We start from the raw sequence: 24,483 nt of genomic DNA, 5'->3' as shown, positions 1-24,483 counted from the left end.
ATGAACTATTGCTTGGAAGTATCTGGTGGTCAGGATTTTCTTTGATATATTTTTTTTGAGGACTTTGATCACTCAATTACCGCTTTCTTTATTCATTTTAGGTTTATTTATATCTTTTTTGTTCACCTGGTACAGTGTGTATCAACACATCAATTTTTTCATCACTTTATGGTTTTGATATAACATTATTTCACTCCCTTGTGATTACACATTAAATGTTTGGAGTTGCGCGCTTACTTCTTTTTTGTATGTATGTCTTTGAAGTTTAAGTATTTGAGCTTTGAATAGGCAGCAGCACTCCCCTATTTAAATTCATTTTTCACTCATTTTTTTTTCATTCCTTCCTTTATTTAGAGGTCATATATCAATTATTCCTCACTTGTAAGTGGGTTTAGGGCAGAGTTTTCCCCCTTTTTTTAAGGTGTTACCAACCCCATGTTGCTGAAGTGCTAAAAACACATAATTATGCTCATATGCAGCAGGACACAAGAACTAGCTCTGCACTACCTTTTGATGATCTGGCTAGCATCAGCAGCATAGTACATCCTGGAATTTTAGACACCAGCACTGCAGTATTTCATGGTGAAGTGGTGTGCACCAGCAGTGCAGTACAAACTGGTGAGGTGTCTAGCACTCATAGCATAATGCAATTGCATCCACCAAGAATTCAATCACAGGCCCTTAGAGCCCATAGTAGCCCACTTGCAAACCCTAATTGGTTCCCACAGATTCAGCAGAACATGTTATCCCCCATGCACAGCCCAGCCCGGGGTTTAGGTGGAAACAGCCACCTTAACAACGCCCCTTGATTTTTTTAGCTGTTTTTCACTGAAGACCTATAACTTTTGATTGTGGACTAAAGGCTCTGTCATAAGAGTGGAAACCTGTCACGGTTTCTGAATTGAAAACTTTTTTGGTCCTAACCCTTGACATGGGCATTACAATAAATTAATATTTTCGGTCATATTGGTCCACAGACCTGATTCATCATATGTCTGTGCTTTCTGCTGCAATGGTCAGGAGAAGATATAAATTAATAATGTGTTTTATGCATCTCAGTGGCAATAACCTCCGTTGTCCCCAGGGTGACCCTGACTATGATCGGTTCCACAAAATTCAGCCCATCATAAATCACTTGTCCCAGAAATTTGCAGATATGTGTATATGCCCCAACAAAATATCTGCATAGACGAGTCACTTGTACATTTTACTGGCAGGCATGCAATCAATATCTACCAAGCAAGTGTGCTAAGTATTGGGTCAAAATGACTCTACATACCTCTTTAGAATTTATGAGGGAAAAGACAGTCAAGTGATATCCCCCGGATGTCCAGACTAGGGAGCAGTGGTAAGAGCGGAACTTGTTGTCACCCTTGTTCAATATGGGGTACTATTTGTACATGTATACATTTAATGCAAGCATGCTACATTTTAAATATCTGTTCCTCAGGCACCATGCAATTTAATCACAGGGGCTTTTTCCAATGGTTTATTAAAATCCCAATTAGTAAGGGGGAGAAAGCCTGCTTGCGGAATGAGGAACTACCATCAAACGTGATGTATTCATCCTGCCTTCCATTCACTCAGAAACGTCCAAATTGATACATTGCCTGGTGTTGTTAAAAAGCCTCTCTGCATCAACGACTATAATCGAAATATGGGAGGTATAATCTTCAACGACCAAATGAAGAAACCATATTTAAAGCGGGGGTTCACCCTTAGAGGGCACTTTTCCCCCTTACATTCCTGCTCGTTTTTACTAGGGGAATCGGCTATTTATTTTAAAATATGTGCAGTACTTACCCGTTTACGAGATGCATCCTCTCCGTCGCTTCCGGGTATGGGCTTCGGGAATGGGCGTTCCTTCTTGATTGACAGGCTTCCGAGAGGCTTGCGACGGTCGCATCCATCGCGTCATGATTTTCCGAAAGAAGCCGAACGTCGGTGCGCAGGCGCAGTATAGAGCCGCACCGACGTTCGGCTTCTTTCGGCTACGAGTGACGCGATGGATGCGACCGTCGGAAGGCTGTCAATCAAGAAGGAACACCCGCTCTCGAAGACCCATACCCGGAAGCGACGGAAGAAGATGCAGCTCGAAAACGGGTAAGTACTGCTCATATTTTAATACAAATAGCCGATTCCCCTAGACCGAACGAGCAGGAAGCTAAGGGGAGAATTTTTTTTTTTTTACAAATGGGTGAACTCCCGCTTTAACCTTCTGCAGAGCTAGACAATGATACAAAAGTGTCTGTATATAGCCAATTAAAATAGATATATAATGTGTTTGTTATTTATAAAGTTACTGGAGGAACTGGATCATTCCTAAAATTTCAAGAAGTGATACTCTCAGATCTTTTGTATCCAGAAGGCACTGTGGTCCAAATCCAGATGCAGTCAGCAAGCTGCATGAGAGGCATTTTCCAGATGTCCGCCAATCTACCTCAACACAAATGTCACCCCAAACAAGATGTTGTGTCTACGGTAATTGCAGAATAAAGTGTGACACCTGTTTTTTTTTTTTTTTTCCTGTCCTGGCCTCTGTATCAAGGACTGCTTTCGTCGCTACCACACCATAGTGGACTATTAGTCTCCCGAAATTTTTTTTTTAACATTAGATTGATGCTCATTTTGTCAAGGGGAATCGGGTAGTTTTTTTTTTTAAATCAAAGCATAACTTACCGTTTTAGAGAGCGATCTTCTCCGCCGCTTCCGGGTATGGTCTTTGGGACTGGGCGTTCCTATTTGATTGGCAGGCTTCCGACGGTCGCATACATCCGCGTCACGAGTAGCCGAAAGAAGACGAACGTCGGTGCGGCTCCATACGGCGCCTGCGCACCGACGTTCGGCTACTTTCGGAAAATCGTGACGCGATGTATGCGACCGTCGGAAGCCTGTCAGAAGCATATCAATCAAGTAGGAACGCCCAGTCCCGCAGCCCATACCCGGAAGCGGCGGAGAAGATGCATCTCTAAAACGAAGTACTGCTTCGATTATAAAAAAAAAAACACCCGATTCCCCTTGACAAAACAAGCCTAAATCTAATGTTAAAAAAAAAGGTTTTTGGTTGAACCTCCACTTTAAGAAACTGCATATCACATTTTAAGAGACCCTAAAAAAAGTTAATAAAACAACACTTTTTTTTTGGTTAAAGTTTTACTGTTACTGTGTTTTATTGTTAACTGCTGTTGTTTGCTTTGCAGGAATGCAAATCAGCTAAAGCACTTATGCGTATATTCTGACAGCAGCAGGGTGCTGCTGTCAGAATACATACGTCAGTGCTTGCAGATCTGCAGGAAGAGATTTCTCCATCTGCAGTTACAAAAAATGATGTGTATGTTCAGCACTGGGGGTTGTAGCTCCTGTGCTCAGCATATACTTTGTTCACTTATTTTCTGGCAGAGATTTATTCATCCACATCAAAAGGTTTTTTTTTTTTTTTTTTTTGATCAGCCTTGAAGCCTTGAATGAAAAAAATTAACATGCAAGTATGCCCAACCTTATGAGTGTGGCAGAAACTACAAATGCTGGCCATACACATATTGTTTTTAGAGGCCCTCAAATGCCAGGACAGTTCAAACACCCCCTAAATGACCCCTTTTTGGAAAGCAGACACCTCAAGGTATCTGCTGAGAGGCATATTGAGCCCATGGAAGATTTTATTTTTTGCTACATGTTTTTGAAAAATGCTAAAAAAAATTGAAAATTTCTTTAACCCTCCTAGCGGTATTCCCGAGTCTGACTCGGGGTGAGATTTTTATACCAAAAGCGGTAACCCCGAGTCAGACTCGGGCTTGCCTCACTGCAGCCACAGACAAAGTTACTTACCTTGTCCCTGGATCCAGCGATACCACCGCGCTGTGTGAGCGAGCGGGACCTCGCTTGATTCACACAGTGTCCTCCTATGCCGCCGATCTCCGTTCCCTGCGACGTTACGACGCACGGGAGTGGAGAACGGCGCCAAATTCAAAAACGTAAACAAACACATTACATACAGTATACGGTAATCTTATAGATTACAGTACTGTATGTAAAAAATACACACCCCCCTTGTCCCTAGTGGTCTGCCCAGTGTCCTACATGTACTTTTATATAATAAAAACTGTTCTTTCTGACTGCAAACTGTAGATTGTCCATAGCAACCAAAAGTGTCACTTTATGTCAAAAATGGTTTTAGAGCGGCTAGAAAACAGCGATAATAAATTATAATCACTTGCAGAATTGTGCGATAGCGATTTGTGGGGAAATTCGTCATAAAACAATAAAAGTAATGACATACCGACAATTCTGCAACTGAGCAAATTTCAGTGATTTTGAGTTGATTACATTATTGAATAATTTTTATTATAATTATATTATTATTTGTTATAATTATTTATAATTATTTATTATGTTATCATTTATAATTTTGTTTTTAAAAAAAAATGTCATACCCGGGATGCCTATTAGTCTCTTGTTTGGTCAGATTTAAGTGAGTTATTCCTAAGAATTACAGGCCTACAATATAAAACGCCAAATTTCCTTGCAAATAATGGTACCGCTTTCAGCACCTTTTTTCTGAAATAATCATACCGCCAGGGAGGTTAAAGTTAAAATTGTTGCAGATTTCATTTTTAAAGGTTTTGAAAAAATGAAAAAGCAAATACTGACCATGCCTCTTATTAAATACCTTGGAGTATCTACTTTCCAAAAAGGGTAATTTGGGGGGTGTATGTACTGTCCTGGCATTTTAGGGCATCCGAAACTGTGATAGGCAGTCAGAAAATCTAATTCCTAAGTTACACCATTTTAAAAGCCTGAAGGTGCCCCCAAAAACGCTCACACATGTGGTATTCCCATACGCAGAAGAAGTATAAAAATGTGTTTTTGGGTGTATTGAAATACCTTAAATGACAACTTTGTGTAAAAAAAATATATAGTGTGTTTGTATATATATTATTATTTTTATTTATTTTTTCAAAAAATAAGATCTTCCAAAGACACAACATGCCTCTCAGAAAATACTTTGGGGTGTTTTCAAAGAGGGTTCATTTGGGGGGGGTGTTTATACTGTCCTGTAGTGATGGGCAGAACACCCCCAGGTTCTGTTCTTTACCAGAACTACAGAACAGGGAAAAAGTGACCAGAACCCAGAATTTTTAAGGCTTATAAGCAAGTTATAGGTCATAAAAAGGGTATCAGGGACCCGGGAACTGACCTGCATATGAACATAATTATGTGTTCCTTGCACTTCAGCAACATGGGGTTGGGTACACCTGGTTTTAGTACGAACCTCTTTACCATCGTTGAAGTTAGCTGTCAGGTACCGCTGCTTTCTACAGGTTCGTATTCTGAGCCTGATTCTGATAGTGAGGCTATCATATTTAATGCTCAGAATCCTGTATTTCTTCTCACTAGTGTACCTTGGGCACCAACTTTACAAGTATCTAGTGGCTAGAGTTGGGCTAAACAGACCCGGGTTTGGTTCATGGTAGAACTCTGTAACATCACACACGTTCAGACCCAAACCGCAATCCCTATCAAAGTCTATGGGGCCCGGACTTGAAAAAATCGAAAGTTCACATTTTGAAGCCTTATATGCAAGTTACGGCGGACCATTTCCAGCGGATATCCCCTCGTCTGTACGAGGCCTTAGGGGAGGAGAGACAGATTGTCTGTTCCTACTGTCAGAAAAGGCATTTGTGTGTTTACACATGCAAATCTCCATTTTGGCTATTGTGCCTGTGATTGTGGGTGGCCGGCAACGATCGTGCCCATAGTCCACACACATCAGGTCCCCCGTTGGGCAGTGGGTGCGTGTGCACGCCTCTGGTAGTCTGCCACGGCTCTTAGCGGAGCCATTCTGCTGATATATATCGGCGTGAGCCGGTCAGCAAGTGGTTAAATATAGTGCCTGTGGGTTCCCCTAGTCTACCTGTAAAGTGGCCCATCTGTACCATGTATAGAACCTGCTGAAGCAAAACTGACATATATAAAGAAAAACATTACATTTAAATCTATTTTCCCTGCAAGCTTTCTTTATTTTGTAAACAACGGCTTGGGGAGCCAGTCTGTATGATGAGGCCACATCATAGTGCACTCAGAACAAGATTAGAGATTTTTGGGATAAATTCTTGCGTCCCTTTGGCAGACTTTGGATGAATAACAAAGCTTTGCACCACAGCCTTATGTGAATAAGCCAAATTATAATACACTCGGGCCCAAGTTCATGGGGTAACATGACTGCCAATTTGTTGTTTAGCCTACAGAGAGCCTAACACTGATAATGTTACTCCCTTCCTCAACCTCAGAACCAACATAAGAATCAAGTTATGGCTGTGCATCCTCAAGTAGCAAGTGGCTGACACTGTGTTCAAATAATTAAGCTGACTCTTCCATGCATGATGGTAGGGGTATGGCAGGAGTAGCTGTGGACAAGGAGGCAGAATAGGCTGCTCTATCAGCTGCGTTGTACTGCAAACTAGTGTCAGCTTGGGCGATAGAGGATGAGGATGGTTTAGTAAGCCAGTTCACCACCTCCTTTGCATGCTGCCTCTGCATGCTGCGGCTGGATAGCACAGCCAATATCAGTAAAAAGAAACAAACGTGCCCTGCCTGGGGATGGACCACATCCACCTTTGTCGGACAAAGACACTGCTGGCCCCCTCATAGTGGCATGGGAACATTTGTCTCTCCTTGATGGCCTCCCAGAAATTTTGGGAGGCTTATTACACAAATGTATTAGATAATAAATAAAGTGCATCCAATCACCCATGTTCTAATGAAATGTGGTGTTTGGTACATTTTAAACTGTGTACAACTGAGGACTGCCACTGACACAAAATGAAAACGAAACAAAAAAAAATAAAAAAAGGGGGAACACCATTATCACAGTAAGACAAACTGTAGCTGACAATTTAAAAAAAGGGACAGGGGAATAACAACAACAATAAAAAAAAAAAGACGCAGTATCGAGTATAAGCTGACTCAAATACAGTATAACCCGAGGCACCTAATTTTACCACAAAAAACTGGGGAAATGTATAGACTCGAGTATAAGCCTATAGTGGGAAATGCAGCAGCTACTGTAAGTGGAAAAGAGGGTCAACAATGTCCATCTGTAACCTCACTATGCCCATTTGCAGCCCCACTGTGCCCATCTGCATGCCTCACTGTGCCTCATGTACCTGATCTCCCGTTTTATTGTGCAGTCTTAACTGCAGTTTCTTATTTTTTTGCGCTATAAACAAAAGAAGAGCAACAATTTTATATATTTTTTGCTATAGTAAATATCCCACATTTTTTTTAAACAAATTTCTTCATCAGTTTAGGCTGATATATATTCTTTTTGCATTTTTTTTTTTTACCAAAAATAGGTAGAAGTGTATATTGATTGGTTCGCTCAAAAATTATAGCATCTACAAAATAGGGAATAGATTTATGGCATTTTTATTATTATGTTTTTACTAGTAATGGCAGTGATCTGCAATTTTTATCGGGACTGCAACATTGTGGCAGACAGATTCCTGTCATGTCACCTGTCAGAAGGAGGGAAATGCCTTGTTTACATAGGCAGAACAGGGAAATGCCTGTTTACAAGGCAATCGCCGGCCGCCGGAGGACATTGAGTGCTCCCGCAGCCCGCCAGCAACTGATGATGGCTGGTCCTAAAGTGGTTAAAAGCCTGAAGGAGACCCTTTGGGCCCTTATACAGGTGATACTCGAAAAATTAGCATATCCTGCAAAAGTTCATTTATCTCATATATTAGTTTCACCTTTTAAGTTGTAGTAGTGAAATAGACTCATTACATGCAAAGCAAGATAGTTCAAGCCGTGATTTGTCATAATTGTGATGATTATGGCTTACAGCTCATGAAAACCCCAAATCCACAATCTCAGAAATTTAGAATATTGTGAAAAGGTGCAATATTCTAGGCTCAAAGGGCCAGATTCACATAGAAGAGCGGCGGCATAACGTATCGTAGATACGTTACACCGCCGCAATTTTTCATCGCAAGTGCCTGATTCACCAAGCACTTGCGATGAAAACCTATGCCGGCGGCCTCCGGCGCAAGGCGGGCCAATTTAAATGGGCGTGTGCCATTTAAATTTAGGCACGCTCCCGCGCCGGACCTACCGTGCATGCTCCGTTTCCGAACTCCCGCCGTGCTTTGCGCGAAGTGACGTAATTTTTTTGAACGGCGACGCGCGTAGCGTAATTCCGTATTCCCGGACGGCTTACGCAAACGACGTTATTTTTTCAATTTTGACGCGGGAACGACGGCCATACTTTATACAGCAATACGATTGCTGTGTAAAGTTAAGGCACCAAAAAAAACGACTAACTTTGCGACGGGAAACTAGACTAGCGGCGACGTAGCGAACGCGAAAAACCATCGGGGATCGCCGTAACTCCTAATTTGCATACCCGACGCTGGTTTACGACGCAAACTCCCCCCAGCGGCGGCCGCGGTATTGCATCTTAAGATCCGACAGTGTAAAACAATTACACCTGTCGGATCTTATGGCTATCTATGAATCAGTCGTATAGATAGAAACAGAGATACGACGGCGTATCAGGAGATACGCCGTCGTATCTCATTTGTGAATCTGGCCCAAAGTGTCCCACTCTAATCATCTAATTAAGCCATAACACCTGCAAAGCGGTCCTGAGCCTTTAAATGGTCTCTCAGTCTGGTTCAGTAGGGCCTCGTACACAGAACCGAGGAACTTGTCGTGCGAGACACATCGTTTTCTTTGACGAGTTCCTTGTTAGGCTTGTCGAGGAACTCGACAATTTTGCTTTGCGTACACATGGTCAAGACAAAATCTCCTCGTTCTCAAACGCGGTGACGTACAACAAATACAACTCTTGGGGCTGCTTTTGCTAATCTCATGTGTTTGCGTGTTAAGTAAAAGTTTGGTAAGAGACGATTTGCACTTTACAGTCTGTTACAGCTTGAAAAATGTGTTATCTCCATTACAAGTGCTACTTTTACTCCCGTCTTATACTTTATTCTGAGCAAACGCGGGTTTCTTAGCATACACACGCTCGAGTTTCTCGTTGAAAACCAGCTCGACGAGGAACACGACGAGGAAGTTGAGACTCCCGTCGAGGAAAAAGAGAACTTGCTCTCTTTTTTGTTCCTCGACAGTTTCCTTGATGAAAAACGTACACATGACCGGTTTCCTCGGCAAAAAAGCTCTCCCACCAAGTTTCCTGTCGTGTGTACGAGGCCTAGGAATCACACCCTCCATAAGGAAGTAAAGTCTCAAAAGGTAATTTCAAAAGAAGTTGGATGTTCCCAAAGTGCTGTATCAAAGCACATTAGTAGAAAGTTATGCGGAAGGGGAAAATGTGGAAGAAAAAAGTGCACAAGCAGCAGGGATGACCCCAGCCTGAAGAGAATTGTCAGGAAAAGGCCATTCAAAAGTGTTGGGGACTTTCACAAGGAGTGGACTGAGGCTGGAGATAATTTATCCACTGAATACTGTAAATACAAGCATTAGTCACATACCATTGCCAGTACAATACAATACTTTTATTTTCACTAAGGATTTAGAAAACAGGTATACAGCAAGTGGTAAAAAAAGTAATGGGAAATACATCTCCATATTCAAAAATAATTGTCAAAAGAAAAGTTTTGTTTTATAAATGGATTTCAAGGTGTGCATAGGGGAAAAAAAAGGGAGTTTTTTTTCTACTTTTCACATTGCAATCAATTAAGTTGCACAATAAGCTTTTTGTTCTCATACGCTAACAATATTTTTCATGTAGCAAAATAAATTTCTATCAAGTTGGGTACAACACACGTGGTCAAGTATTGCACAGCCCCACATTCAACTGTTTTGGTTACATATGTATATACCGTCTTTCCCCGAAAATAAGCCCTACCCCAAAAATAAGCCCTAGTTACGTTCATTAAAAAAATGTAAAATTGGTATATGGTGCAGTGTGTGTCTCCCTTTGTAACTGCATTTAATATGGTAATCCCATATTTACAGCCACTGCTCTGCCAGAGGTTTCTTTCCCTCCTCCCGGCTGACATCTGCAGCCCTTTGCTCTTCAGAGCTCGGAGCGGGCCGACGTCAGCAGGATCTCGGCTCTTCCCTCCTCTTCCCTCCTCCCAGTGAAGTCTGCAGCCCCTCCCTCTTCAGAGCGGGCTGATGTCAGCAGGGATCTTGGCTCTTTCCTCCATCTGGCTGACGTCTGGGGCCCCTCTCTCCTCAGAGCTCGGAGCGGGCTGATCTCGGAGCGGAGAAGAGAAGATCACGTGCGGGCCCAGGGGATCTGTTACCGTAGAAAGGTACCGTATTTCCGAGAACCGTTGCAAAGGGAGACACATTGCCACACTTATACCAGTACCGTATGACATTTTAAGCAAGATGTTTTTTTGTTTAATGATGTCAAAATACTGACCTGACTGGGGGAGAGGGAGAAAAGACAGGGGACAAGGGAATATTTTATTGATTTAATCCAGGATTTTAGAACAAGGGGTAAAATGACACAGCACCAAGCACAAGCACTGTGCTTTAAAGGAACAGTATAAATATATATATATATATATATATTTTTTTTTTTTTTAGGGTTACAACCACTTTTAAGATCGTCATTTTACATGCCATAAATAAATAAATAAGACATCCCCTGAAAGTAAGCCCTAGTGTGTTTTTTGTAGGCAAAGTTATAATAAGAGCCGGTCTTATTTTCGGGGAAACACGGTAGTACATACTGTATATATTTTTATTTGAAATTCTGCCCAGCACCTTCTTCTGGATCAAGTAGAAAGAGCATAGAAGCAGTGATATATTTATCCTGTATAAAGATAGATGTAATAATCATTCAGTCAAATTTTCCATCTTAAACTGATTGGCACAGGAATTGCTTTCATCTCATACACATCTCTCTTATATCTTTTAGCCTAACCTGCCCCAGTATTGGCATGTCCCCAAGGCTAATTAATTAAATCAGGTCTGTTCCCAATTTAAACACAGAATTAACTAGCTTGTAAGGTTAAGTTGTGGAGTATGTGTGTTTGTACTTCGGAATGCCGTAGAGGCATTATGCTGACACTAACTGAGGTTTATTTACTAAAGGAAGTGAAGATTTTCACATAATAAATTGTGTGAATGTTCCCTTCAAATATCATGCGAAGGGCACATTTGTATTTAATTGTTCAATCAACTGCAGATACAATAAGTAAAGTAAATGTTCACACAATTTATTTAGTAAATCAGCCCAAATATGTTATTGTCAGTATATCATCAGAACAGTGATCTGGTTGAAACCATAACTGCATAATGAACAATTAATCATGAAATTGCTATATGTAAACACATGTCACATAAATTGGGAATTTACAAAATGCTTGTTTACACTGTTTTTGTTTTGCAGATTATAAATTTAAGAACGCCCTTAAAAGCATTAACAAGTCATTTTTACAGATATGTCATTTGGGTTCACTTGCATTTCAGCATGTTAATTTAATTAGAGCTGACTTCTGAGTTTAGTTTTTTTTAACAGCCTGGAATCTGTCAACTTACCGTAATTAAAATAGTGACACTGTATATTTTATAAACCTAGTCTAGTCTTTAAGTTAAATAAGCTTTTTGTATATTTAGAAAATTGTTTCTTGTGTTTTTTTAGTTTTCTTACTAGAAAGCCAACAGTCATCTTGTCACATCTTGTAAAAAGAATTCTGGAAAGCCACTTGTACTAATTGGTGTTTGCTCTGAATAGGCACACTACTCAGAGAACAATGCTGTTATTACTATTGCTAAATGCAAAGTGACACACTTTGGGCATCACAAATTTAAATGTTAGAAATGCTTCCATCTGTACCCTGATTTCTGCCTTCCTCTATTACTGCTGGTACCTGACCACAAATTCCAGTATTATACAAAAAAAAAATATTCAGTTCCCCTGAATTTGAAAGGGATCATAAGAGTAAGGCTCCTTTCACACTTGTACGACTTCAAAGTCGCACGATTTTACCGCGATTTCACAGCCGCGATTTTGCCGCGATTCGCGGCCGCAATTTCAATGAATGCCTGTGTAAGTGGCATCAAAATCGGACCAAAGTAGTGCAAGGACTACTTTGAAGTCGGCACTACTTAAAGTCGTGCCAGTATGAATGGTAGTCATTGAAAATAATGGAGAATGACTTGTCATACAATTTTGCAGTCCAAAATCGTGAGACAAGTCGTATAAGTGTGAAAGGGCCCTAAATCAACCACTTCTTCCTGCAGTCACAATGGATGCTTCCTGTAAGTTTCATGGGATATACAAGAACTGAGACTGTTATTGTCTAGTCTTTAGAGGAGCCATTTCTCCCAGGATACACTGCCCTCTATGAAGTCTAATTTAGATATTTTTTTCTCTGTGCCCACTTTTTTATACAGTAAGCAAGCATTGCGATGCAAGTTATGTGGTACAAGCCCTTTTATAAAAACCTACTCAATTTTACTAGTGTATCAAATACAAAAGGTATTGTAATCTGCTACTGACTCGGCTCATAAATCTCGCATTTACTCCTGCAAAATATTCTGAAGATCACCAATGTTTTTTTTTTTTTCATAAAAAGTAATAAAAGCAGTAGATTACTCTTGTAAGGGACATTGCCATTACCTGAGATTTAGAGCTGTTGAGCTTCACTTTTTAATGTGTAGTCAATGTGCAATGATTAATAAGCTCTTATGTTCAGCGGGAAAGTCTAGAACTAACAAATGCCCTTGTTTATGTGAGTTTCGGAGTGAGGGTATTGACTAACACAGAGGATTGATAGCATGCCATTGCCAATCAAAATGATTCTGAAACAATCCTTCAACACACAACTACTCTGGGATACATAAAACTGATATTTGAATGTTTAGATTTCCCTTGTTACAGTAGATAAGCTCAATGAGTTCAATGGAATTTATCTCATGTTTAGGTAAAAAGGTACACCAGCTTTTTTGGTTGCTGTAAATAAAACAAACTATTCATTTGTATTTTGCATATTTTAAAAATGAAAATAATGAACTATGTCCACCCACAACCTTAGCTTGTGCAGCTATTATGCAGTATGTTTTTGTAAGGATTTATTGCTATGCCATCCTCCGTTTTTTTAGGTTCATAATACACTATATTGAAACTATTGTAAACTGAACAAACACAAAGCATTCTCCCAAAGACAACATAAAAACATATTTACTTATTTTTTTTATAAAATGGTTCCTTAAGCAGTATTGTTGGCCAACATTGTATTCAGAGTTCACAGAGTCTACTTTAAAATGTAAGCATTTTTTAGGCAGTAAAGAAGTTGGAGCCAAAGTTAGTGTTACTGAGGCTTGTCAAAGCAACTGCACACACCATCTGTTTTTTTCCGTAGTCAGTTAAACAGGCTTGAGATTCTCATTAAAGTCATTTTATTTTTCATTTGTAGGCTTGACTATGCCAACTCTCTACTGTAAGTTCTTAGAGCAGCATGGTGTTAAACTGATAATTGATTACATCTTAATTTAAAAAGGTGGAGGGAATTGATGTAGTTTTAAAAGGGAAACCGGAGAAATGTCTGTTAAGAATGTTTAATTTTTAGAATTGTGTCAAGTTGCTGGAAAACAAATTAAAGCCACACTAGTGAATATAAATAGATGGGACAATGCATCTGGTTTGCTGATATGACTCATTACTGTGTTCTTATCTTGCTAGCTCTAAAGCCTATTGACTCAATCAACAAGGATGAGAACATGATCAGTACAACTTACTCACCTGTCATTTATGGGCATTTGGCAGAGTTCACAACTATCTCCCAGGTAACTCATTCTGCCACCCATCTTAAGCTCTATTGCTGCTTTAAATTGCTTTAGAACACCATTAGAGGGTCCTAAGATATTCATATTGCATGGCAGGCAGAGGGTATGGTGTACATGAGAACATAACACTCACAGGGTGCTTCTGAAATTTACATGTGGGTGTCATATATGCACAATATGATAAGACCTCAAAGAGCTGACTGGCAGTGATATTAGAAGCCCAGTGTATCCATTAAACAGCCTTGGTTTACTCTACACACGGTTAAAAAACAGATTAACAGTGGTACAACCCCATACCACAAGCATGCAGGATATGGCTGGGAGCCGGGTTACCGATAACGACCATGGGATCCGTGTCGGAACATTCTTGCTGGCCACATCAAGGAGGCATGAGGATCCATGTCACTGGAAGGGATAGAACCAGAAGGTCTGTGGTGGTGGACACTCATCCTGGCAACCGGAATGATTTTCTGGTGTGTCCTAGTCTAACATGTTTTGGTGTATGCCCATTTGTCAACAAAGGAATTTGCAGCTTCCCATAGCTGAATTGCTCAACTTTCTTACTTGCCTGATGGGTTTCTTAAGCCCTGTACACACGATCGAATATCTGATGGAATCTAATCCGATGGATTTTTTAGTCGGATATGATGACTTTCATCAGTCTTGCCTACACACCATCAGTCAAAAATCCTACAGTGCCAAAACCCGGTGACGTAAAACACTACGACGTGCTGAGAAAAATGAAGTTCAATGCTTCCGAGCATGCATCGATTTGATTCTGAGCATGCGTGGATTTTTCTCCGATGGAGTTCCACACAGACAATCAGATGTTTCTGTCGGTTTTTTATCCATAGGATTATTTTTTTCACTTTTCATCAGACAAACCGATCATGTGTACCCGGCTTAACTCTTTTTCCTGTTTCTCTATCTTCATCTATCTGTTGCTGAAGCTGCTACTATCCCCACTCCCTCAATCATGCATATTTTATTCTACCCAGCTCTTCTTCCCCTGCATAAATATTGGTTTATGCTGTGACTTCATGTCTGCCTTATCTGCAGCACAGTGCACATTGCAGAACACAGCCTTCTCTCCATAAGCACAGTTACAGTAAACAATGTATAAAAGTAGTGTTGTGACCTCTGTAGTGGACCCTAGGAGAAGCCTTGATCCTCTATTGTCTAATGTGCAACAGACGTGACATAGATACGAGGCTTCGGTCAATGGGTCAGAATATTGGGATCAGTGGCGGTTCGTCCATAGAGGGCGCCGGAGCGCCGCCCCCTCTGGCTCTCGCACAGTCATTGAAATACATAGATTCATGCATTGCATGAATCTATGTATTTTCACCGCTGCAGCCGACTATTCAGATGGCCAGATGGCGAGCGCTGGCCACCTGAATAACGGCAGCTGGTTGGCTGTGTGGAAGTGCCTATCAGAGCCAGCGGCTCTGATAGGCTTTCCGAGTACAGCCCTCAGGCTGTAGTCGGCTTCCGAATGCTTATCCAAGGAACGCACCCCCCCGTGCATTCCTTGGATAAGACTGACAGCCGTCTAAGCCAATCAGGTTCACCGGTTCTGGTTACCGGTAACCTGATTGGCTGAAGCGTCATCGAGGGCGGGAGAAGACATCAAGGGACATGGAAAGAGGATGGCTGACCCCCAGAAAGGTAAGTCCCGGGCGGGGGGGGAAGAATTTTACAGGGCACAACTGTGACAATGGGCACAGTGGCGACAAATTAAAGGGCACAGTGGCATCAATTGGCACAATGGCGACAATTAAAGGGCACAGTGGTGATAATTAAAGGGCACAGTGGCGACAAATGGCACAGTGGCGACAATTGATGGGCACAGTGGCTGCGTTTGATGGCATGTGACAATTGATGGGCACAGTGGCTGCGTTTGATGGCATGGCACAGTGGTGACAATTGATGGCACAGTGGCTGTGTTTGATGGTATGGCACAGTGACTGCGTTTGATGGCATGACACAGTGGTGACAATTGATGGCACAGTGGCTGCATTTGATGGCATGGCACAGTGGCGACAATTGATGGGCACAGTGGCTGCGTTTGATGGCATGGCACAGTGGCGACAATTGATGGGCACAGTGGCTGCGTTTGATGGCATGGCACAGTGGTGACAATTGATGGCACAGTGGCTGTGTTTGATGGTATGGCACAGTGACTGCGTTTGATGGCATGACACAGTGGTGACAATTGATGGCACAGTGGCTGCGTTTGATGGCATGGCACAGTGGCTGCGTTTTATGACATGGCACAGTGGCTGCGTTTGATGGCATGGCACAGTGGTGACAATTGATGGCACAGTGGCTGCATTTGATGGGCACAGTGGCTGCATTTGATGGGCACAGTGTGGCTGCAATTGTTTTTTGTTTGTTTTTTCGTTTGCGCCCCCCCAAAAAATTTGAGCACCAGCCGCCACTGATTGGGATACTACTGTGTGAACTTCTAACATTCTAATGAAAGGCATATGCCATTCCTCTTAAGTTCATGAATCTCCACTCCACAAGAAAAGGCTTTAACCACCCTGGCGGTATGATTATGCCAGATTTTTGTGTCTCAAAGCGGCACAATTGTTTTGTATAGAAATTTGGTGTTTTTATATTGTAGGCCTGTAATTCTTAGTAATAAAACACTTAAATTTGTCCAAACAAGAGTAGACATCTGTGTATGATAAAGTTTAAAATACAAAATCATAAATTATAAAAAATAAAAAACTATAAATAATTGTATTATAATTATTATATTATTATTATGTTATAATCTATTTCCCCATGATTGACTATCGCTCAATTCTGCAAGTGTTCTTATTTACTATCACTGTTTTCTAGCTGGTTTAAAACCACTTTTGATGTAAAGGGACACTTTTTGGTTACCATGGACAATCTCAAGTTTCCAGGCAGAACTTACAGTATATATAATATAAAACTGCATGCAGGGCACTGGACAAAACACTAGGGACAAAAGGGATGTGAAATGATTTTTGAATTTGACGCCGGACTCCGCCCCCGTGCGTCTCGACGCTCGCAGGGAAAAGCACATAGAGGCATCGGGTGGAGGACACAGCCTGCAGACACAGTGGGGGGATATCGCAGGATCCTGGGGACAAGGTAAGTTACCTGCATCAGGATCCTGCAATGCAATCCTGAGTGTAGCTCTGGGTTACCGCTGATGCTAATGAAATGTAACCCAGAGCCACACTCGGGATTACCGCCAGGGAGGTTAAATAGCAAAACTGGCCTTGGTGTGTTTCATATCAGCAGTCCGGATTGTACAATAATGGCAATTTTTTGGGGGGCCTGCTATATATTCTACATACTTAAACAGTGGAGCTGTATGAAGTTATGTACTCACCATGCTGCTTTGTATAATGAGCTGACATTTTACACACACCATATTGCACTACCCATATGTTCTAATCTTCACACTGCTGAACTGTTTAAAGTCTGCTGTACAGTATAAATCTTGTCTTTGTCTTGTTCTTGGTTACACCAAGCTGTACAGTATATATTCTGCCTCATCTTTTTGTTTCTAATTACACTCTGATTTACAGTACATAGCTTGCAGTTGTTTGTTGTTTCTGATTAAACTGTGCTTAAATGGATCAAAATTCATTTGGTTCAGCAGACCTGGTTTAATTTCAGTCCATCTATGGCAATTTCTGCTAGAGAGAAATTGATATAACGATTGGTGTTTGGCATCTTAGAGGATATTTTTTTTTCAACATTTGAGAGAAGCCAAAGTGCATTCATTGCCACAGACCTTCCTGTGTCCAAGTGGGTATACTTTGCTAGTGTAGGGCTTCATGCTTTCCCTTTTTCTAGATTCTTCTAGAATTGCCGTGCTCTGGGGTTGGTGACCAGACTATGTTGCTTAACCGCTTCAATACAGGGCATTTTCACCCCCTTCCTGCCCAGACCAATTTTTAGTTTTCAGCGCTGTCACACTTTGAATGAGAATTGCGCGGTCATGCTACACTGTACCACAAATAGAGCTTTCGTTTGGTGGTATTTGATCACCTCTGCGGTTTTTAGTTTTTGTGCTATAAACAAAGGAAGAGCAACTATTTTGAAAAAAACAATATTTTTTTTACTTTTTGATTTAATAAATATAATAAAAATTTTAAACATTTTTTTTCCTCAGTTTAGACCAATACATATGTTTCCACATATTTTTGGTAAAAATCTCAATACGCGTTTATTTATTGGTTTGTGCAAATGTTATAGCGTCTACAAAATAAGGGATAGATTTATGTAATTTTTATTAAAAAAATGTACTAGTAACAGTGGCGATCTGTGATTTTTATTGCCACGGTCAGATCAGACACTTTTGGCACGTTTTTGGGACCATTCACATTTATACAGCGATTATTGCTATACAACTGCGCTGATTACTGTGTAAATGTGACTGGCAGGGAAGGAGTTAACACTAGGGGGCGATCAAGGGGTTAATATGTTCCCTATTGAGTGATTCTAACTGTAGGGGGAGGGGACTTACATGGGGAGGAGACCGATGTGTGTTCCTCTGTACTGGGAACACCCATCGGTCTCCTCTCCCATGACTCATCCATGGTCATGCAGTGATTGTGGGCAATCACGGGTGCCCAGCGGACATCGCGGCGAACACACCGGGTCCCGAGCGATGCGGCGCACGCCCCCGGGAAGCCCAGGACGTCATATGATGTCCACCCAGAGGAAGGGTTCCCGCCAATGTCATTTCACAATGACTCGGTAGGGAAGTGGTTAACTGCAAAAAAAGTAGGTCACCAAACTTGCCCTACTGTTCGGCAGAATTGTCTGGATCCCATGACTGATGAATTGCAGGCCGCCATGCACCAACCCACTAAAGCTTAACCTACTTAACACTTATTTTAAAATACAAATGCTCTTGAAAACTTATTTTTTAAATATAGACTAAATAACACAAATAATACTATCCTTTTTAACTGTATTATTATAAATTAATTAAATTCTCTTTACTGTCGGTGGTCCGAATAAACTCATAGGGAAGCAAAGGCAAGTATGTAAAACGTACCTTTATGCCTATCGCTGGCAGAGCCATTTTTGTATGTTTGGACTCATGCTTTTAAAAATAATTTTATTCCTGAAAATTACATAAAACCTCTAAACATTATGGGGGTTATTTACGAAAGGCAAATCCATTTTGCACTACAAGTGCACTTGAAATTGCACTGAAAGTGCACTTGGAAGTGTAGTTGCTGTAAATCTGAGGGATAGATATAAAATTAGGGGAAGCTCTGCTGATTTTATTATCCAATCACGTGCAAGCTAAAATGCTGTTTTTTACTTTCCTTGCATGTCCCCCTGGGATCTACAGCGACTGCACTTCCAAGTGCAACTTTCAGTGCAATTTCAAGTGCACTTTGCACTTGTAGTGCAAAGTGGATTTGCCTTTTAGTAAATAACCCCCTATATATTTTCTGAAAGCAGACATCCAGATAGCAAGGATAATAAGCCATAAAATGTGTGGCAGTGTTGAATTGGTAGTCTGTTAATGTGCTGCACATTTTCACTGGCAAGTTTTACACTTGCAGAGCAGTTGAAGCACACATTCTGGTTGACACTTTTCCAATTTGTAGTATATTTGCATGGCAAGTCTCTAGCAGGAGCAAAGTTGCAGTGGTGAGTCTACAGCATGAAAATTCAGTCACAGTGACCCCTATGGTAGGATGACTACTGCACAACATAACTGAAGCAGAACTTGCAGAATGTCTGAAAGAAATTCATCTGGAGTCATACAATGCAGGCTTGCTGCAATTGTGCAACAAATTTGTAAAGCCTGGAAGGTCTAGGAATAGTTTAGCAAGTCATTTTCAAACTTGCAGCACAATTGTTTGCTATCTGGACACCCTAGAGAATAAAATAGCGAAAGTAAAAAAATGTATGTTGCATGATAATACTGCAAAAATTCTGTAAAAAATAAACTAAAGTTAAAGAGGTTGTAAAGGTAAATGTTTTTTCACCTTAATGCATTCTATGATCAAGGAGATCATCAGTTTAGAATTACAGAGGAGGTCTGGTGCTAGAAATATTGCTACCACTCTGGCGTGCACGACAATATGTGTATTTCAATCTGCTTTTCATGCGTAGGTGCCCCTGACACATTCATTTACGTTCATACATGCGTATGTGTGGGGGGTGGGGTGTAACTTTAATTTATTTAATATTTTTTTATAACTTGAGAGGCATTAAAGACATTGCTTTCCGGGTCAGCAACAAGCAGAGGAGGAAAGTAGACGTGTGTCCACTCTGCTCCCTCCCCTCTACCCAGCAGCACCCACTATGACCGTCTTGTAGATGGGCAAGCGGAGCCTGGGATACATGGCGGGGGCATCATTGCTGAGGGGGTTGTAGAAGCAATTGTGCCCGAATGCTTCCATCTGACAGGCAGGAGTCTGCTTGCCAGTTATTCACACAACCCCAGTGCCTGTAGCCCCTGTGAATGTGTGTCAACCCCACCCCCAACGCCAGCTGTTATGTCTATATGACGTGCAGACCTGGCAGAAAAAAGTTAGGACATCTTTTTAATGCTGTTTTGGCCTACATTTTTTTAAAAATAAAATGGAGTCCTGGCTGGAAGGTAGGTTTAGAACACTATACTGTGACATAACAGCATATATGTGTATATATACTGCCATGGCCAAAAGTTTTGAGAATGACACAAATATTAATTTTCACAAAGTCTGCTGCCTCAGTTTTTGAGATGGGAAATTGCATATACTCCAGAATGTTATAAAGAGTGATCAGACAAATTGCAATTAATTGCAAAGTTCCTCTTTGCCATGACAATTAACAATCCCATAAAAAACATTTCCACTGCATTTGTGAAGAAGGTTTCAGGGTGCCCAAGAAAGTCCAGCAAGCGCCAGGACTGTCTCCTAAAGAGGATTCAGCTGCGGGATCGGAGTTCCACCAGTGCAGAGCTTGCTCAGGAATGGCAGCAGGCAGGTGTGAGCACATCTGCACGCACAGTGAGGTGAAGACGTTTGGAACATGACCTGGTGTCAAGAAGGGCAGCAAAGAAGCCACTTCTCTCCAAAAAAAACATCAGGGACAGATTGATCTTCTGCAGAAAATATGGTGAATGGACTGCTGAGGACTGGGGCAAAGTCATATTCTCCGATGAAGTCTCTTTCCGATTGTTTGGGGCATCAGGAAAAAGGCTTGTCCGGAGAAGAAAGGGTGAGCACTACCATCAGTCCTGTGTCATGCCAACAGTAAAGCATCCTGAGACCATTCATGTGTGGGGTTGCTTCTCATCCAAGGGAGTGGGCTCACTCACAATTTTGCCCAAAAACACAGCCATGAATAAAGAATGGTACCAAAACACCCTCCAACAGCAACTTCTTCCAACAATCCAACAACAGTTTGGTGAAGAACAATGCATTTTCCAGCACGATGGAGCACTGTGCCATAAGGCAAAAGTAATAACTAAGTGGCTCGGGGACCAAAACGTTGACATTTTGGGTCCATGGCCTGGAAACTCCCCAGATCTTAATCCCATTGAGAACTTGTGGTCAATCCTCAAGAGGCGGGTGGACAAACACAAACCCACTAATTCTGACAAACTCCAAGAAGTGATTATGAAAGAATGGGTTGCTATCAGTCAGGAATTGGCCCAGAAGTTGATTGAGAGCATGCCCCGTCGAATTGCAGAGGTCCTGAAAAAGAAGGGCCAACACTGCAAATACTGACTCTTTGCATAAATGTCATGTAATTGGCGATAAAAGCCTTTGAAACGTATGAAGTGCGTGTAATTATATTTCACTACATCACAGAAACAACTGAAACAAAGATCTAAAAGCAGTTTAGCAGCAAACTTTGTGAAAACTAATATTTGTGTCATTCGCAAAACTTTTGGCCACAACTGTACAGTATATGGGGACAGCTTTGTGTGTTTTTTTTAGTAAACGTGAACTTACACTTAAAAATCTATATATTTTTTTTTAGTGTACCTTAAGATATAATTTAGTTATATTAATTACAATTATCCTTCAAACAGTGAGTTTCTTCTTCTTTTAAGCCTTCACACTGAGGTGCCTTAATTGCCAGGCCATTGTGTGAGGTTATCCTATTTCAGATGCCACAATCCAAAAGGCTAAATTTAAAAAAAATGTACTTACCGCTAAACCTGACTTAAAGAGAAAGTAATGAACAGTTTGTGTAACATCTGCTGCATGAATCAAATTGTGATATGGATTTTTATGTTTGGTGTAGCCAACTTCCAGCGCCTCCACAAATGATACGAGTGCAGAGATAGGTATCTAAAACAGAAACAACTATGATTATCTTGTTTTACACATGCAACACCATCAGAAAAATAAAATGACCAACAATACAGCAATGAGAACATTTAAACTTCAGACAATAAATTAGGATATACTCTAAGAAAGAGACAATGACGCTAAAATGTATGACATATGGTACATGAAAGAGGAGATCGAAAACATTACCATATCTTGTTGAATTACACATCTCTTTTGTTTCACAATCACACCCTGTCACTGTTGACGTGCTTACAAGAAAGCAGCAGATAGATAATTTATGCTTCAGGTAGCATAACTAAATAATTTTTAGGGGAACAAACATCCAGAGAAAAGTATAAAGACATGCTCATTTGTTTGTGTCCAGGTGCTAGAAGAACATAAGCAAAGAGAATACACATCGAAGAGTCATGTAAAATCTTATTTTTGGTCAGTTTATGAAATAATTGAAATTATGATGACAAACAGAGTAGTCCTAACATAAAACATAACAATTCAAAGAAATCAATAGGGCACATGCCAGAATTACCGAATATCATTATTATTGTATACAAATAAATAGTTTTTTTCTTACCATGAATGAAACCTTTCTGCTTGTAAGCAGTATCGCTGTATGCCAACTCAGAGCTGTTTTTTTTTACTACAAGTTTACTAATCTGTGGACTGCCAGCATGTAAGAATCTGTTGCTACCATAGTGTCAGGTTCTTAAAGTGGTGAACGTTAGAACTACCTGAATTTGGCTCATGTGACGGCCTCATGCACACTGAATTTTAAAATATTGCTATAAAAACGCCAGTAGCTTTGCAGTGAGTTTTTCAACTTTTTTCAATGTTTTAGCAATAGCTTTTTTTAGCGTTCATTCGCTTTTTTAGCGTTTTTTGTTGTTGAAGAAATGGATCAAAAACATAAAAAAACGCTGGTGAGTGAAGTTTTTGAGTGTTTATCGGAATTTATCGATGTTTATCAGCGTTTGTCCCCTTTCGCACTTGTACGACTTGTCCCACGATATTGGACTGCAAAAATCGCATGACAAGTCATTCTCCATGATTTTCAATGACTTCCATTTATATTGGCACGGCTTTAAGTCGTGCCTGCACTACTTTGGTCCAACTTCCATGCGAGTTGATGTCCATAGACCTCAATGTTAAAGCCTCAAGTAGCGTACCTGAATAATATAGACACAATTTCAGTACGAATTTGAAAGCACAAGCAGCTTTTTGACCCTTGTCCCACCCAACCCTTTCAACATAGTAGCCCCTCCCAAGCACATTTTTTTAGCACACATTCACTTCCTGGTTATTCCCTCAGGAACAATGTGCTCCAAACAGCCCAAAAACAAAAGATGTCCTTGTCCTTGTCCTTGTCCTTCGCTTCTCCTCCTCTTCTTCCTCAAGCACAGCTACTGCTGCAGCAGCAATGACAACTGCTGTGGCAACATATTGAGTAGCAAACATTTCTGTCACAGCACACCACACCACAACAACCAGGAAGCAAACAGGAACTGGAAACTACTATGGCAGGAAAATGAATTACCTCACACCATGTATGTTTTCATTGGTTAATGCCAAAGTTGTGGCAAAGTAGTACTGATCCAAAATCAAGGCAAAACCGTGTGAAAGGGCCCTAAGAGCGCTTTTACAGATGAAAAATGTCTATCAGAACCTACTAGTTTTGTTTTTTACTGCTCAAAAACGCCACTGCTAAAAACTGCTGATAACAGCTTATGTGTGCATGGACACATAGGATAACATGACGGAGAGTTTAATGTATGTAGAAAAAAAAATGTCTACTTGCATAAACAGCTGCTGTAAAAACGTCCAGTGTGCATGAGGCCTTATACTACCAAAACTGCCAAATACTTTCCTTAATTAGGTGCAGGTACTTCTAAAGAGAGCCACTACCAAAAAACATTGCTGTTAAAATGATATCAATCTCCCCTACCTGTATGTTAGACTGTCAGATAAAAGTATCAACAAATCAGAATATAAAGAGAATAAGTAATGAACAAATATATTCTATATAAGGATATCATTCCGTATATGTACTGTATATAATTACAAGCTAAACACTGAAACTGATTCATTAAAGTTGAGAATCTTCACTTCAATTATCCAATCAGGTGAAAAGCTTCTGTACATGAATGGTTTGAGGAGTAAACAGGAATTTGCTTTTAGCATTATTGAATAATTTAGGTGATTATTAACACAATTGAACAATCATAACTTCTGAGCAGTGGCGGCCCGTCCATAGGGGGCGCATGGGCGCCGCCCCCCCTCTCCCCAAAGCCAGTAAAAAAAAAAAAAAAAAAAAAATGAAAAAAAAAAATTTTTTTTTGGGCCCTTTAAGAAAAAAAAAAGGTCCTTTAAGACGGTGCATGTTCAGGGTGAGCGCCGGTCAAAGACTCAGAGC

At 40.7% G+C, this 24,483-nt stretch overlaps 1 protein-coding gene across 4 annotated transcripts in view; it reads right to left on the bottom strand.

Annotated features, from left to right (window-relative positions):
- Positions 1 to 24,483, bottom strand: part of PDE1C (phosphodiesterase 1C) — a 933,100-nt gene that overhangs the window by 184,508 nt on the left and 724,109 nt on the right. For all 4 annotated transcript variants that reach the window (XM_040353264.1, XM_040353266.1, XM_040353267.1 and 1 more), the window contains one exon: positions 21,933 to 22,073. In XM_040353264.1, the coding sequence (XP_040209198.1) occupies positions 21,933 to 22,073 (141 nt within the window). The remainder of the gene's footprint in view (positions 1 to 21,932; positions 22,074 to 24,483) is intronic.

This window comes from Rana temporaria, chromosome 5 (assembly GCF_905171775.1).
Source record: "Rana temporaria chromosome 5, aRanTem1.1, whole genome shotgun sequence".
Classification (NCBI taxonomy): domain Eukaryota; kingdom Metazoa; phylum Chordata; class Amphibia; order Anura; family Ranidae; genus Rana; species Rana temporaria.
The sequence above is the reverse complement of the archived record's forward strand: the minus strand, read 5'-3'. Positions and strand labels throughout refer to the sequence as shown.